Below are 16,876 nucleotides of genomic sequence, written 5' to 3'. Positions count from 1 at the left end.
CAACACCATAGTGCCCTCCAAGCTGGATGAGAAACTCCGGGCTCTGGGCTTAAACAGCTCGTTGTGCAGCTGGATCCTGGACTTCCTGTCAAGCAGACGCCAGGTGGTTAGAATGGACAGCAACATCTCTTTATCACTGACCCTCAACACTGGAGCCCCGCAGGGCTGTGTTCTCAGCCCACTCCTGTATTCCCTCTACACACATGACTGTGTGGCAAAACGCAGCTCCAGTGCCATCATTGAGTTTGCGGATGATACGACGGTAGCAGGTCTGATCACTGACAATGATGAGACAGCCTACAGAGAGGGGGTGCACATTCTGACACGCTGGTGTCAGGAGCACAACCTCTCCCTCAATGTCAGTAAGACCATGGAGCATGTGGTGGACTTCAGGAGAAAAGACAGAGAACACAGCCCCATCACCATTAATGGAGCACCAGTGGAGAGAGTCAGCAGCTTCAAGTTTCTCTGTGTACACATCACAGAGGAACTCACATGGTCTGTCCACACTGAGGCAGTTGAGAAGAAGGCTCACCAGCGCCTCTTCTTCCTGAGACGGCTGAGGAAGTTTGGAATGAACCACCACATCCTCATACGGTTCTACACCAGCACTTTAGAGAGCATCCTGATTGGCTGCATCACCGCCTGGTATGGCAACAGCACTGCCCTCAACCACAAAGCCCTGCAAAGGGTGGTGCGAACTGCCAGACACATCATCGGAGGTGAGCTTCCCTCCCTCCAGGACATTTATAATAGGCGGTGTGTGAAAAAAACTCGGAAGATCAACAGAGACTCCAGCCACAATTATAATGTTATAATTATGAATGTTACAGGTCATTTGTGTATTTGACCTCTGAGGTATGACTGAGGATCTGACCCATGTCAGGAATGCAGTTAACAGTGCTTTCTCATTTAGCCAGGCTCCCACAGAACAAATATACTGTACATTTGGATAAGGCCTGAGTCCCAGTGAGTGTGCCTCAACCTTGAGAGAAAAGATAACCTATGTTGTGTTCTGTCTAATGATGTCATTGGAGGGATTGTTCATAGTTTTGAGAATCACGTGACTAAGTCAAAGGAACTGGATGTCAGTTTATCTCGAGAGAAGACTCACCTCTGACCCATTTCTGTTTACCAACTTGCTTTAGAAAAAATATAATCCTTTGAATGATTGAATGATCAGATCTCCGTACTCATAAGAGATGATGTAAATTAATTTGCATACTGTATGCCTATAATTACTGTTGTTTCTGTAATCTAAGTTAGTTTGAGGTTAGGTCCTCAACTTATTTTCTGTTTCTGTCTTTTGCTTTGGAAATGTGGAGAACTCTGTCTAAAGTAAACTCTCTTTCTCTTGATTGAAACTTCAACTCTGACTCTTGATCTTCATTGTTCATACTGGTCTCTTTACTGGGTATAACTGTATTTCCTTACAGTTTGTTTTTTAAGACATATAGGTAAATTCACATTCACATTCACCACATTTCAAATGTTTGGAATATTCCATTATGAGAATTGACTGTTCAGCTGCAGTTACACTTACTGCCCCTGCTGACTGAGAATCGTAAAAACTTTAAGGTGGTACAGTATTTCAAGCTTGAATTGCTCTGATGGTAGCTAAATGTGGTAGATTTACTCAAGGAGGACATGGGGAACCAGGTTTCTTCACCTCAGGTAGGAGGGTTTTTAAAAACATAACTTGTTTTTTTTTTTTTTTTACAGGCTTGCCACAACATGTCAGCTTCACACTTTCACAGTATTCTCTAACTTCACAATACACTTTAGCTTCACAATTCTCTTTAGCTCCACAATACTCTTTAGCTTCACGAAGACCTTCACGACCCAGACTCTCTCTCTGGTCTGCTGGCGGTGTGGCTATTTTATGCCGCTCTCCCCATGCTCACTCTAATTAGAGACAGGTGTTAGACATAATTTAGCTCAGGTGCAAGCGCCCTTACCACTTTCTCTCCGGACGGAGGCTTGACCACGCCCCTGCTGCCACATATCCCCACCGCCCAACTCAGGCCGGGGAGGCATCCGGCCTGCCTACCGCATGTTGGTGTCTTTCATGCGGTGGAGCCATTGGAGTGGGGCATGATCCGAACAGAGGGTGAAGGCCTGCCCCAACAGGTAGTATCGGAGAGTGAGGACCACCCACTTGATGGCAAGACATTCTTTTTCTACGGTGCTATACTTAGTTGCCCTCAATGAGACCTTGCGGCTAATGTACAGCACCGGGCGCTGCTCCCCCTCCACCACCTGTGAGATTACGGCCCCCAGCCCTCTGTCTGAAGCGTCCGTCTGTAAAACAAAAGGGAGAGAGAAATCGGGTGAATGTAAAAGCGGCCCCCCGCAAAGTGCGGGTTTAACTTGTGTGAACGCCTGCTGACACTGCTCCGTCCACTGGACCGGGTCTGGAGCTCCCTTTTTAGTGAGATCAGTCAGCAGGCTGGTGACATCCGAATAGTTAGGTATGAATCTTCTATAATAGCCAGCCCCAGGAACTGTCTCACCCCCTTTTTGGTCTTGGGCCTCGGGCAGGTCGCAATTGCCGCTGTCTTATCAATTTGGGGACACACCTGCCCGTGGCCCAAATGGAACCCCAGATACCGTACCTCCAACCACCCAATCGCACACTTCTTTGGGTTTGCTGTGAGTCCCGCTCAACCCAGTGATCTCAGAACCGCCCTCAGATGCTGCATGTGCCACTGCCATTCATTGCTATAAATGATGATGTCATCTAAATAGGCAGCAGCGTAAGCTGAATGTGGTCTGAGGATTCGGTCCATGAGATGTTGAAATGTAGCCGGGGCCCCAAACAAACCGAACGGAAGTGTCACAAACTGGTGTAATCCAAACGGTGTGGAGAAGGCTGTTTTTTCACGGGAAATTGTGTCAAGGGGATCTGCCAATAACCCTTGGTCAAATCCAATGTCGAATAAAATTGAGCAGTGCCCAACCAATCGAGGAACTCATCAATGCGAGGCATTGGGTACGCGTCAAATTTAGACACCGCGTTGACTTTTCTATAATCCACACAGAACCGTACAGACCCGTCGCTCATAGGCACTAGAACAAATGGGCTGGACCAGTCACTGTGGGATTCTTCTATTACCCCCATATCGAGTATTGCATCCAATTCTTCCCAAACAATTTTCTTTTTGTGCTCGGGTAATCGGTAGGGGCGGCTACGTACCACGACCCCTGGCTCGGTCTCGATGTGGTGCTGAATGAGGTTCGTATGACCTGGTAGAGGGGAGAACACATCTGCAAACTCCTGATGCAACCTGGCAACCTCCGCGAGTTGACTCGGTGAGAGGTGGTCTCCACAAGTGACCGGGGTGAACTGTTTATGTTTTGAATTCACCTCAGGCCCGAGCTCTGCCCTCTCTGGAACTATATTAGCCAATGTCACAGGGACCGCCTCCCTCCAAAATTTCAGGAGGTTGAGGTGGTATATTTGACGTGCGCCTCCTCTATCGGTTTGTTTAACCTCATAATCGAGATCCCCCACTCGTCGTGTGACCTCAAAGCGTCCTTGCCACTTGGCGAGTAATTTAGAGCTCGATGTGGGAAGCAATACAAGCACTTTATCTCCTGGTGCAAATTCCCTTAGCTGAGTTCCCCTGTCATACAGTCGGCGCTGTCGTTCTTGAGTTTGGAACAAATTCTCCTGTGTTAGTTGCCCCAAAGTGTGGAGTTTTGCTCTAAGATCAGAACGTATTGAATTTCATTCTTACTATTTGAAGGTCCCTCTTCCCAGGCTTCTCACAAGACATCAAGCACACCGCATGGGCACCGCCCATACAGCAGCTCAAATGGGGAGAAGCCAGTGGAGGCTTGCAGGACCTCTCATACTGCGAATAACAGGGGGTCGAGCCATTTATCCCAATTTCTAGCATCGTCGTGCACGAACTTACGATTCATGTCTTTAAGGGTTTTATTAAATCGTTCCACCAGGCCATCTGTTTGCGGATGGTACACGCTGGTGCGAATCGATTTAATGCCCAATAATTCGTACAGCTCGCGTATTGTCCATGACATAAACGTTGTGCCTTGATCGGTGAGGATTTCTTTTGGAATCCCCACCCGGGAGATTATTTTGAAGAGTGCTTCCGCAACACTGTATGCTGAGATGTTGCGAAGAGACACTGCTTCTGGATATCGCGTTGCATAGTCCACTAGGACCAATACAAAGCGATGTCCATGTGCTGACCGCTCTAATGGCCCGACGAGGTCCATTCCAATTCTTTCAAAGGGGACCTCGATCAACGGAAGGGGGCGCAATGACGCTTTTGGGGTGGCTGGTGGGTTAACCAGCTGACATTCACGGCATGCCGCACACCACCTGCAGACATCACTGCCAATGCCGGCCAATAAAAACGGGTTATTAGATGGTTCAGTGTTTTCCTTTTTCCTAAGTGACCCGCCATGGGATTATAATGAGCCACCTGGAATACCACTTCCCGACGGCTCCGTGGTATCAAAAGCTGGGTTGTATCTTATTTTGTCTGAGCGTCCTGCGTCACTATATACAACCGCTCATTTATAATTGCAAAATAGGGATATGAAAGGGCGATGTCCGGCTGGAGTTGTTGACCATCGATCACTCTCACTTGGTCGAAGGCGTGTTTGAGGGTTTCGTCTCGCGACTGCTCCAAAGGGAAATCCCCCTCTCTCGTCATCATGACATGGAGCTGTCGAGGATGGACCCGGCTCCGCCTCCACTGCCAAAGCATTGCATATTTCACATCTCCTTTATTTAGTGCAGGACCCATCTACACAAATTCCCTTCAATACATTTCTAAAATCAGGCCAATCCGTCCCAAAAATCAGCGGATGGGTGAGGCGGGAACTTACTGCGGCCTCCACTCTATGCTTTTTCCCCCAGAATTTAATCGTAAGAGTCACCACAGGATACTTGTGAATATCCCCGTGCACACACTTCACCCTCACCGTTTTTGCTGTGCACAAAGCCTCGGGTTGAACCAAGTGTTGGTGGATATTGGTTTGATTATAATCGGTGTCCGGTATAAAAGGTGAGTACCCCCCTTGACACTTACCGGTATCCGGTATGCTCCAGCCTGGTCGGGGGCAGCCTGCGGAATGTCAGAGACCCATACCACTGTTCCCAGCTCCATCAGAGGGCACTGATCCCTGAAGTGGCCCGGGTCTCCGCACCTCCAGCATGATGGCTCAGGTGCTACGCCTGCACTTGCATTGGCTGGCACTCCCACCTGAGAGGGAGAGCGGCGGGGCATCGGAGCAGGGGACGGTGTCGCCTCCCACGCCCGGGGAACTGGTCTCGGTGGCAGAAGTCCTCCTCACCTGCGTGGGGCAGGAACGGGCCCTGGGGAGAGAGCAGAATGAGAGGAGAGAGGGGAGGGGGATGAGACGGGAAAAACACGGGGGGCCTGGTTCTTACACCCTCTCCCGAAAATTACTTAGTCATTTTTTCAACCAAAAAATTTTTTGCACCACTTTTTGGACCTCCAGGCACTACATTGAGCTCATTTATGCCCACCAGGGTGCACCCTCTCGGCCTCGGCCGGTTCGACAGAGGGCCTGGTTCTTACACCCTCTCCCGAAAATTACTTAGTCATTTTTTCAACCAAAAAATTTTTGCACCACTTTTTGGACCTCCAGGCACTACATTGAGCTCATTTATGCCCACCAGGGTGCACCCTCTCGGCCTCAGCCGGTTCGACAGAGGGCCTGGTTCTTACACCCTCTCCCGAAAATTACTTAGTCATTTTTTCAACCAAAAACATTTTTTGCACCACTTTTTGGACCTCCAGGCACTACATAGAGCTGATTTATGCCCACCAGGGTGCACCCTCTCGGCCTCAGCCGGTTCAACAGAGGGCCTGGTTCTTACACCCTCTCCCGAAAATTACTTAGTCATTTTTTCACACTTTTTGATCATTCTTCCAGGCCCTTTGTGTTATGTATCATGCCCACAGGTGTCACACACCTCGGCTTATGACACTGACACTGTCCCCATCACACTTACTGGTTCTTTGTGCACCTCCAGGGGCCTGGGGCAAGTTGTCAATGCGGTGACACACACACCCTCCTCGGATACATTCACTGAAACAGACAACCTATGACAACAGATCATCCAGAATGCATTGACTTAGTCATTTTTTGACACTTTTGATCATTCTTCCAGGCCCTTTGTGTTATGTATCATGCCCACAGGTGTCATACACCTCGGCATATGACACTGACACTGTCCCCATCACAATTACTGGTTCTTTAAGCACTTCCAGGGGCCTGGGGGCAAGTTGTCCATACCCAGGCAGGTGTCACCCACCCCGGCTTATGACAATGACTTTGTTCCCATCACACTCACTGGTTCTTTAAGCACTTCCAGGGGCCTGGGGGCAAGTTGTCCATACCCAGGCAGGTGTCACTCACCCCGGCTTATGACAATGACTTTGTTCCCATCACACTCACTGGTTCTTTAAGCACTTCCAGGGGCCTGGGGGCAAGTTGTCCATGCCCAGGCAGGTGTCACTCACCCCGGCTTATGACAATGACTTTGTTCCCATCACACTCACTGGTTCTTTAAGCACTTCCAGGGGCCTGGGGGCAAGTTGTCCATGCCCAGGCAGGTGTCACTCACCCCGGCTTATGACAATGACTTTGTTCCCATCACACTCACTTGTTCTTTAAGCACATCCAGGGGCCTGGGGGCAAGTTGTCCATGCCCAGGCAGGTGTCACTCACCCCGGCTTATGACAATGACTTTGTTCCCATCACACTCACTGGTTCTTTGTGCACTTCCAGGGGCCTGGGGGCAAGTTGTCCATGCCCAGGCAGGTGTCACCCACCCCGGCTTATGACAATGACTTTGTTCCCATCACACTCACTGGTTCTTTAAGCACTTCCAGGGGCCTGGGGGCAAGTTGTCCATGCCCAGGAAGGTGTCACTCACCCCGGCTTATGACAATGACACTCCACCCTTCATACTTACCTATTGTATCAGCACATCCAGGGGCCTGGGGCATGTTGTCCATACCCAGGCAGGTGTCACTCACCCCGGCTTATGACAATGACTTTGTTCCCATCACACTCACTGGTTCTTTGTGCACTTCCAGGGGCCTGGGGGCAAGTTGTCCATACCCAGGCAGGTGTCACTCACCCCGGCTTATGACAATGACTTTGTTCCCATCACACTCACTGGTTCTTTAAGCACTTCCAGGGGCCTGGGGGCAAGTTGTCCATGCCCAGGAAGGTGTCACTCACCCCGGCTTATGACAATGACACTCCACCCTTCATACTTACCTATTGTATCAGCACATCCAGGGGCCTGGGGCATGTTGTCCATACCCAGGCAGGTGTCACTCACCCCGGCTTATGACAATGACTTTGTTCCCATCACACTCACTGGTTCTTTGTGCACTTCCAGGGGCCTGGGGGCAAGTTGTCCATGCCCAGGCAGGTGTCACTCACCCCGGCTTATGACAATGACTTTGTTCCTATCACACTCACTGGTTCTTTGTGCACTTCCAGGGGCCTGGGGGCAAGTTGTCCATACCCAGGAAGGTGTCACTCACCCCGGCTTATGACAATGACTTTGTTCCCATCACACTCACTGGTTCTTTAAGCACATCCAGGGGCCTGGGGGCAAGTTGTCCATGCCCAGGCAGGTGTCACTCACCCCGGCTTATGACAATGACTTTGTTCCCATCACACTCACTGGTTCTTTGTGCACTTCCAGGGGCCTGGGGGCAAGTTGTCCATGCCCAGGCAGGTGTCACTCACCCCGGCTTATGACAATGACTTTGTTCCTATCACACTCACTGGTTCTTTGTGCACTTCCAGGGGCCTGGGGGCAAGTTGTCCATACCCAGGCAGGTGTCACTCACCCCGGCTTATGACAATGACTTTGTTCCCATCACACTCACTGGTTCTTTAAGCACATCCAGGGGCCTGGGGGCAAGTTGTCCATGCCCAGGCAGGTGTCACTCACCCCGGCTTATGACAATGACTTTGTTCCCATCACACTCACTGGTTCTTTGTGCACTTCCAGGGGCCTGGGGGCAAGTTGTCCATGCCCAGGCAGGTGTCACTCACCCCGGCTTATGACAATGACTTTGTTCCCATCACACTCACTGGTTCTTTGTGCACTTCCAGGGGCCTGGGGGCAAGTTGTCCATACCCAGGCAGGTGTCACCCACCCCGGCTTACAACAATGACTCTGTGCCCATCACACTTACTGGTTCTTTGTGCACTTCCAGGGGCCTGGGGGCAAGTTGTCCATACCCAGGCAGGTGTCACCCACCCCGGCTTACAACAATGACTCTGTGCCCATCACACTTACTGGTTCTTTGTGCACTTCCAGGGGCCTGGGGGCAAGTTGTCCATACCCAGGCAGGTGTCACTCACCCCGGCTTATGACAATGACACTGTACCCATCACACTTACTGTTTGTTTGTGCACCTCCAGGGGCCTGGGGCAAGTTGTCCATGCCCAGGCAGGTGTCACTCACCCCAGCTTATGACACTGACTCTGTCCCCTTCATACTTACCTGTTGTATCAGCTCATCCAGGGGCCTGGGGCATGTTGTCCATGCCCAGGCAGGTGTCACTCACCACGGCTTATGACACTGACTCTGTCCCCTTCATACTTACCTGTTGTATCAGCTCATCCAGGGGGCCTGGGGCATGTTGTCCATGCCCAGGCAGGTGTCACTCACCCCGGCTTATGACACTGACTCTGTCCCCTTCATACTTACCTGTTGTATCAGCTCATCCAGGGGCCTGGGGCATGTTGTCCATGCCCAGGCAGGTGTCACTCACCACGGCTTATGACACTGACTCTGTTCCCTTCATACTTACCTGGTTGTATCAGCTCATCCAGGGGCCTGGGGCATGTTGTCCATGCCCAGGCAGGTGTCACTCACCCCGGCTTATGACACTGACTCTGTCCCCTTCATACTTACCTGGTTGTATCAGCTCATCCAGGGGCCTGGGGCATGTTGTCCATGCCCAGGCAGGTGTCACTCACCACGGCTTATGACACTGACTCTGTTCCCTTCATACTTACCTGTTGTATCAGCTCATCCAGGGGGCCTGGGGCATGTTGTCCATGCCCAGGCAGGTGTCACTCACCCCGGCTTATGACAATGACTCTGTACCCATCACACTTACTGGTTCTTTAAGCACTTCCAGGGGCCTGGGGGCAAGTTGTCCATGCCCAGGCAGGTGTCACTCACCCCGGCTTATGACAATGACTCTGTCCCCTTCATACTTACCTGGTTGTATCAGCACATCCAGGGGCCTGGGGCATGTTGTCCATGCCCAGGCAGGTGTCACTCACCCCGGCTTATGACAATGACTCTGTTCCCATCACACTTACTGGTTCTTTAAGCACTTCCAGGGGCCTGGGGGCAAGTTGTCCATGCCCAGGCAGGTGTCACTCACCCCGGCTTATGACAATGACTCTGTCCCCTTCATACTTACCTGGTTGTATCAGCACTTCCAGGGGCCTGGGGCAAGTTGTCCATGCCCAGGCAGGTGTCACTCACCCCGGCTTATGACAATGACTCTGTCCCCTTCATACTTACCTGTTGTATCAGCACCTCCAGGGGCCTGGGGCAAGTTGTCCATGCCCAGGCAGGTGTCACTCACCCCGGCTTATGACAATGACTTTGTTCCCATCACACTCACTGGTTCTTTGTGCACTTCCAGGGGCCTGGGGGCAAGTTGTCCATGCCCAGGCAGGTGTCACTCATCCCGGGTTATGACAATGACTCTGTACCCATCACACTTAATGGTTGTCTCAGCACTTCCAGGGGCCTGGGGGCAAGTTGTCCATGCCCAGGCAGGTGTCACTCACCCCGGCTTATGACAATGACTCTGTACCCATCACACTTAATGGTTGTCTCAGCACTTCCAGGGGCCTGGGGGCAAGTTGTCCATGCCCAAGCAGGTGTCACTCACCCCGGCTTATGACACTGTCACTGTACCCATCACACTTACCGGTTCTTTAAGCACCTCCAGTGGCCTGGGGCATGTTGTCAATCCTGTGACAGACACCTTCCTCGGCTACAGTCACTGAATCAAACACCATATAACAACAAATCATCCAGACTGCATTGACTTAGTCATTATTTGCCACTTTTGGATCATACTTCCAGGCCCTTTGGGCTATTTTTCATGCCCAAATAGGTGTTTCACAGCTCGAATAAGGTCATTTACACTGTCTCCCCATTGAAATCAATTGAAACTGACCCTTTCCCCCATGGACATCAATTAAATCAGCACAAACATTTTCAGCATCACTATTTTGACATCCAGGAGGTACATGAAGCCAATTCATGCCCACCAAGGCTCACCCTCTCGGCTTCAGACGATTCGGCAGAGGGCCTGGTTCTTACACCCTCTCCCGAAAAATACTTAGTCGTTTTTTCAACAAAAAATTTTTCTGCATCACTTTTTGGACCTCCAGGCACTACATAGAGCTGATTTATGCCCACCAAGGCGCACCCTCTCGGCCTCAGCCGGTTGGGCGGAGGGCCTGGTTCTTACACCCTCTCCCGAAAAATACTTAGTCATTTTTTCAACAAAAAATTTTTTGCATCACTTTTTGGACCTCCAGGCACTACATAGAGCTGATTTATGCCCACCAAGGCTCACCCTCTCGGCCTCAGCCGGTTCGGCAGAGGGCCTGGTTCTTACACCCTCTCCCGAAAATTACTTTGTCATTTTTTCACACTTTTTGATCATTCCTCCAGGCCCTTTGTGTTATGTATCATGCCCGCAGGTGTCACACACCTCGGCTAATGACACTGACACTGTCCCCATCACACTTACTGGTTCTTAGTGCACCTCCAGGGGCCTGGGGCAAGTTGTCCATGCCCAGGCAGGTGTCACTCACCCCGGCTTATGACACTGACTCTGTCCCCTTCATACTTACCTGTTGTATCAGCTCATCCAGGGGCCTGGGGCATGTTGTCCATGCCCAGGCAGGTGTCACTCACCACGGCTTATGACACTGACTCTGTCCCCTTCATACTTACCTGTTGTATCAGCTCATCCAGGGGGCCTGGGGCATGTTGTCCATGCCCAGGCAGGTGTCACTCACCCCGGCTTATGACACTGACTCTGTCCCCTTCATACTTACCTGTTGTATCAGCTCATCCAGGGGCCTGGGGCATGTTGTCCATGCCCAGGCAGGTGTCACTCACCACGGCTTATGACACTGACTCTGTTCCCTTCATACTTACCTGTTGTATCAGCTCATCCAGGGGGCCTGGGGCATGTTGTCCATGCCCAGGCAGGTGTCACTCACCCCGGCTTATGACACTGACTCTGTCCCCTTCATACTTACCTGTTGTATCAGCTCATCCAGGGGCCTGGGGCATGTTGTCCATGCCCAGGCAGGTGTCACTCACCACGGCTAATGACACTGACTCTGTTCCCTTCATACTTACCTGTTGTATCAGCTCATCCAGGGGCCTGGGGCATGTTGTCCATGCCCAGGCAGGTGTCACTCACCCCGGCTTATAACAATGACTCTGTACCCATCACACTTAATGGTTCTTTAAGCACTTCCAGGGGCCTGGGGCATGTTGTCCATGCCCAGGCAGGTGTCACTCACCCCGGCTTATGACAATGACTCTGTCCCCTTCATACTTACCTGTTGTATCAGCTCATCCAGGGGCCTGGGGCATGTTGTCCATGCCCAGGCAGGTGTCACTCACCCCGGCTTATAACAATGACTCTGTATCCCATCACACTTAATGGTTCTTTAAGCACTTCCAGGGGCCTGGGGCATGTTGTCCATGCCCAGGCAGGTGTCACTCACCCCGGCTTATGACAATGACTCTGTCCCCTTCATACTTACCTGGTTGTATCAGCACTTCCAGGGGCCTGGGGCAAGTTGTCCATGCCCAGGCAGGTGTCACTCACCCCGGCTTATGACAATGACTCTGTCCCCTTCATACTTACCTGTTGTATCAGCACTTCCAGGGGCCTGGGGCAAGTTGTCCATGCCCAGGCAGGTGTCACTCACCCCGGGTTATGACAATGACTCTGTACCCATCACACTTAATGGTTGTCTCAGCACTTCCAGGGGCCTGGGGCAAGTTGTCCATGCCCAGGCAGGTGTCACTCATCCCGGGTTATGACAATGACTCTGTACCCATCACACTTAATGGTTGTCTCAGCACTTCCAGGGGCCTGGGGCAAGTTGTCCATGCCCAGGCAGGTGTCACTCACCCCGGGTTATGACAATGACTCTGTACCCATCACACTTAATGGTTGTCTCAGCACTTCCAGGGGCCTGGGGCAAGTTGTCCATGCCCAAGCAGGTGTCACTCACCCCGGCTTATGACACTGTCACTGTACCATCACACTTACCGGTTCTTTAAGCACCTCCAGTGGCCTGGGGCATGTTGTCAATCCGGTGACAGACACCTTCCTCGGCTACAGTCACTGAATCAAACACCATATAACAACAAATCATCCAGACTGCATTGACTTAGTCATTATTTGCCACTTTTGGATCATACTTCCAGGCCCTTTGGGCTATTTTTCATGCCCAAATAGGTGTTTCACAGCTCGAATAAGGTCATTTACACTGTCTCCCCATTGAAATCAATTGAAACTGACCCTTTCCCCCATGGACATCAATTAAATCAGCACAAACATTTTCAGCATCACTATTTTGACATCCAGGAGGTACATGAAGCCAATTCATGCCCACCAAGGCTCACCCTCTCGGCTTCAGACGATTCGGCAGAGGGCCTGGTTCTTACACCCTCTCCCGAAAAATACTTAGTCGTTTTTTCAACAAAAAATTTTTCTGCATCACTTTTTGGACCTCCAGGCACTACATAGAGCTGATTTATGCCCACCAAGGCGCACCCTCTCGGCCTCAGCCGGTTGGGCGGAGGGCCTGGTTCTTACACCCTCTCCCGAAAAATACTTAGTCGTTTTTTCAACAAAAAATTTTTTGCATCACTTTTTGGACCTCCAGGCACTACATAGAGCTGATTTATGCCCACCAAGGCTCACCCTCTCGGCCTCAGCCGGTTCGGCAGAGGGCCTGGTTCTTACACCCTCTCCCGAAAATTACTTTGTCATTTTTTCACACTTTTTGATCATTCCTCCAGGCCCTTTGTGTTATGTATCATGCCCGCAGGTGTCACACACCTCGGCTAATGACACTGACACTGTCCCCATCACACTTACTGGTTCTTAGTGCACCTCCAGGGGCCTGGGGCAAGTTGTCCATGCCCAGGCAGGTGTCACTCATCCCGGCTTATGACAATGACTTTGTACCCATCACACTTAATGGTTCTTTAAGCACTTCCAGGGGCCTGGGGGCAAGTTGTCCATACCCAGGCAGGTGTCACTCACCCCGGCTTAATACACTGACACTCTACCCATCATACTTACCTGTGGTATCAGCACATCCAGGGGCCTGGGGCAAGTTGTCCATGCCCAGGCAGGTGTCACTCACCCCGGCTTAATACACTGACACACTACCCTTCATACTTACCTGTTGTATCAGCACCTCCAGGGGCCTGGGGCAAGTTGTCCATGCCCAGGCAGGTGTCACTCACCCCGGCTTAATACACTGACACACTACCCTTCATACTTACTTGTTGTATCAGCACCTCCAGGGGCCTGGGGCAAGTTGTCCATGCCCAGGCAGGTGTCACTCACCCCGGCTTAATACACTGACACTCTACCCTTCATACTTACCTGTGGTATCAGCACATCCAGGGGCCTGGGGCAAGTTGTCCATGCCCAGGCAGGTGTCACTCACCCCGGCTTAATACACTAACACACTACCCTTCATACTTACCTGTTGTATCAGCACATCCAGGGGCCTGGGGCAAGTTGTCCATGCCCAGGCAGGTGTCACTCTCCCCGGCTTAATACACTGACACTCTGCCCATCACACTTACCGGTTCATTAAGCACCTCCAGGGGCCTGGGGCAAGTTGTCCATGCCCAGGCAGGTGTCACTCTCCCCGGCTTAATACACTGACACTCTGCCCATCACACTTACCGGTTCTTTAAGCACCTCCAGGGGCCTGGGGCATGTTGTCCATGCCCAGGCAGGTGTCACTCACCCTGGCTTAATACACTGACACACTACCCTTCATACTTACCTGTTGTATCAGCACATCCAGGGGCCTGGGGGCAAGTTGACCATGCCCAGGCAGGTGTCACACACCCCGGCTTATGACACTGTCACTGTCCCCGTCACACTTACCTGCTGTTGAAGCACCTTCGAACTCTCCAGCCCAGGTGGCCCGTGGTCCGGAGATAGGATCCCGTGAAAAACCGATTCTTCCGCCGGCCATATCTCCCGAAGGGGACCACCTATGGGCTCTGGGTTGGTCTCGTTGGAAAGTCCGCAGCAAGACCTTTCCAACGAGCCCGGCCACACGTTCCTGGGTGGTTCCTTCCCGGATACAGCGGCTCTGGACCGCCCGACGTCCCACGGACGTTTCTCCCGGACCGGACACAGCACAGACTCCGGGTTGGTCGCGTTCGAACCGGCCTTCTGAGTCCTTTCAGACGAGCCAACCCCCACCTCCCTACTCCGTTGTCGCGCGGAGCGGCGGCCGCTCCAGCCTTCAGGTGGACGTGACGGATTACGTTTGGGGCTCTACCTCCCGAACCGGACCGACCCCGGACCCCGTTACAGGCTCATCCGACGCGGCTCGAAGGGACCCTTCGATTGAGCCCTGGACCGTCTCTGTAGTCCTCCGGGTCTCAGAGATACGGGCCTTGGATTACACCCTCTCCGGAAAACGACTCTTTCGACGGCCGTATCTCCGGAACGGAGAGGCCCCGGGACACCAAATTCGGGGCCCTTACACATCTCGACGAGCCCTTTCCAACGACACCGGCCCCGACCCTCTAGCCCCTCGGGGGCCCGAGATAGCATTTTGCACATTTGAGCCTCTAGCTCCAGAACCGGAAGTGCCACCGGGTAGAGACCGGCCTCATTCGAAAGGCACGCCCGAGACCTTTCCAACGAGCCCGGCCTCGTCTCTCTAGCCCACCGGGTCCCCGAGATATCGTACGACGCGACCTCCGCGTCCAAAGGGCTGTCGCCCGTGTCAACATGGCCGTCCAAGTTGGCCGCAATTAAACATTGTTTCAACGGCGTATATCCTAACCTTAACCAGGACGCTCATACTGACGCCGGGAAAGCTCGTACCTTCGACGGACATCGCAGCGGCGGCCCGGCCATTCGACGCCTGCTCGACGTCACACACGTGAGTATACACCATCCATCCATCCGTCAATGCATCCACAGCAGTAACACAAGTCTCCTAACCCATGTCTCTTCTTATCTCCTCCCAGGGTTTCGCACGACTTCAGCGGGCGCAGAGGGACAGGCTGAGTCGCTACATGTGCCACCACCCGGACACGGCTGCGCAGTTCTACGTCGCAGACCAGACGGCCAAGGAGGCATGCAAGGCCCGAAAACATGCCCTAAAAGCACTTGGAATAAAGCCTTAAACACCGTTCAATGTTATAAATAAAGAGCACTTTGTTTTGAATGTTAACTCTGTGTCAAGTGTATCATTTCACCCATGCATTCAACATGTCACTCATTAGCCGGGGGGATGTCACTATAGCCGGCATAACACACTTCATCAAACACCCCCACCAGCATAGAACCACCCTAAACCACTTACCTGTCTTAGCCGACCTGCATCACTCACTTCGGCCTAACACAATTCATCAAACACCCCCCAGCTCCATAGAACCACCCTAAACCACTTACCTGTCTTAGCCGACCTGCATCACTCACTTCGGCCTAACACAATTCATCAAACACCCCCCAGCTCCATAGAACCACCCTAAACCACTTACCTGTCTTAGCCGACCTGCATCACTCACTTCGGCCTAACACACTTCATCAAACACCCCCCACCTCCATAGAACCACCCTAAACCACTTACCTGTCTTAGCCGACCTGCATCACTCACTTCGGACTCAAACAGTGCATTAAACACCCCCCACCTCCATAGAACCACCCTAAACCACTTACCTGTCTTAGCCGACCTGCATCACTCACTTCGGCCTAACACACTTCATCAAACACCCCCCACCTCCATAGAACCACCCTAAACCACTTACCTGTCTTAGCCGACCTGCATCACTCACTTCGGCCTAACACAATTCATCAAACACCCCCCAGCTCCATAGAACCACCCTAAACCACTTACCTGTCTTAGCCGACCTGCATCACTCACTTCGGCCTAACACACTTCATCAAACACCCCCCACCTCCATAGAACCACCCTAAACCACTTACCTGTCTTAGCCGACCTGCATCACTCACTTCGGACTCAAACAGTGCATTAAACACCCCCCACCTCCATAGAACCACCCTAAACCACTTACCTGTCTTAGCCGACCTGCATCACTCACTTCGGCCTAACACACTTCATCAAACACCCCCCACCTCCATAGAACCACCCTAAACCACTTACCTGTCTTAGCCGACCTGCATCACTCACTTCGGCCTAACACACTTCATCAAACACCCCCCACCTCCATAGAACCACCCTAAACCACTTACCTGTCTTAGCCGACCTGCATCACTCACTTCGGCCTAACACACTTCATCAAACACCCCCCAGCTCCATAGAACCACCCTAAACCACTTACCTGTCTTAGCCGACCTGCATCACTCACTTCGGACTCAAACACTTCATCAAACACCCCCCACCTCCATAGAACCACCCTAAACCACTTACCTGTCTTAGCCGACCTGCATCACTCACTTCGGCCTAACACACTTCATCAAACACCCCCCAGCTCCATAGAACCACCCTAAACCACTTACCTGTCTTAGCCGACCTGCATCACTCACTTCGGACTCAACAC

The 16,876-nt window shown here is 52.0% G+C and overlaps 1 protein-coding gene across 2 annotated transcripts; it reads left to right on the top strand.

Moving 5' to 3' along the window:
- The first annotated feature begins 9,273 nt into the window (after positions 1 to 9,273).
- Positions 9,274 to 15,520, top strand: LOC127418332 (uncharacterized). Of its 2 annotated transcripts, XR_007893409.1 has the most exons (3): positions 9,274 to 9,316; positions 13,981 to 15,252; positions 15,341 to 15,520. XR_007893409.1 is itself a non-coding variant. In XM_051658906.1 (2 exons), exon 2 carries the CDS (start codon positions 14,207 to 14,209, stop codon positions 15,029 to 15,031), a length of 825 nt encoding a protein of 274 aa, XP_051514866.1. In that variant the 5' UTR covers positions 9,274 to 9,316; positions 13,981 to 14,206; the 3' UTR covers positions 15,032 to 15,520. The 2 variants fall into 2 exon arrangements, 1 of the variants encoding a protein (XP_051514866.1); XM_051658906.1 differs by having other exon boundaries at positions 13,981 to 15,520.
- The last annotated feature ends 1,356 nt before the right edge of the window (positions 15,521 to 16,876 follow it).

This window comes from Myxocyprinus asiaticus, chromosome 27 (genome assembly GCF_019703515.2).
Source record: "Myxocyprinus asiaticus isolate MX2 ecotype Aquarium Trade chromosome 27, UBuf_Myxa_2, whole genome shotgun sequence".
Classification (NCBI taxonomy): Eukaryota; Metazoa; Chordata; class Actinopteri; order Cypriniformes; family Catostomidae; genus Myxocyprinus; species Myxocyprinus asiaticus.
The sequence above is the reverse complement of the archived record's forward strand: the minus strand, read 5'-3'. Positions and strand labels throughout refer to the sequence as shown.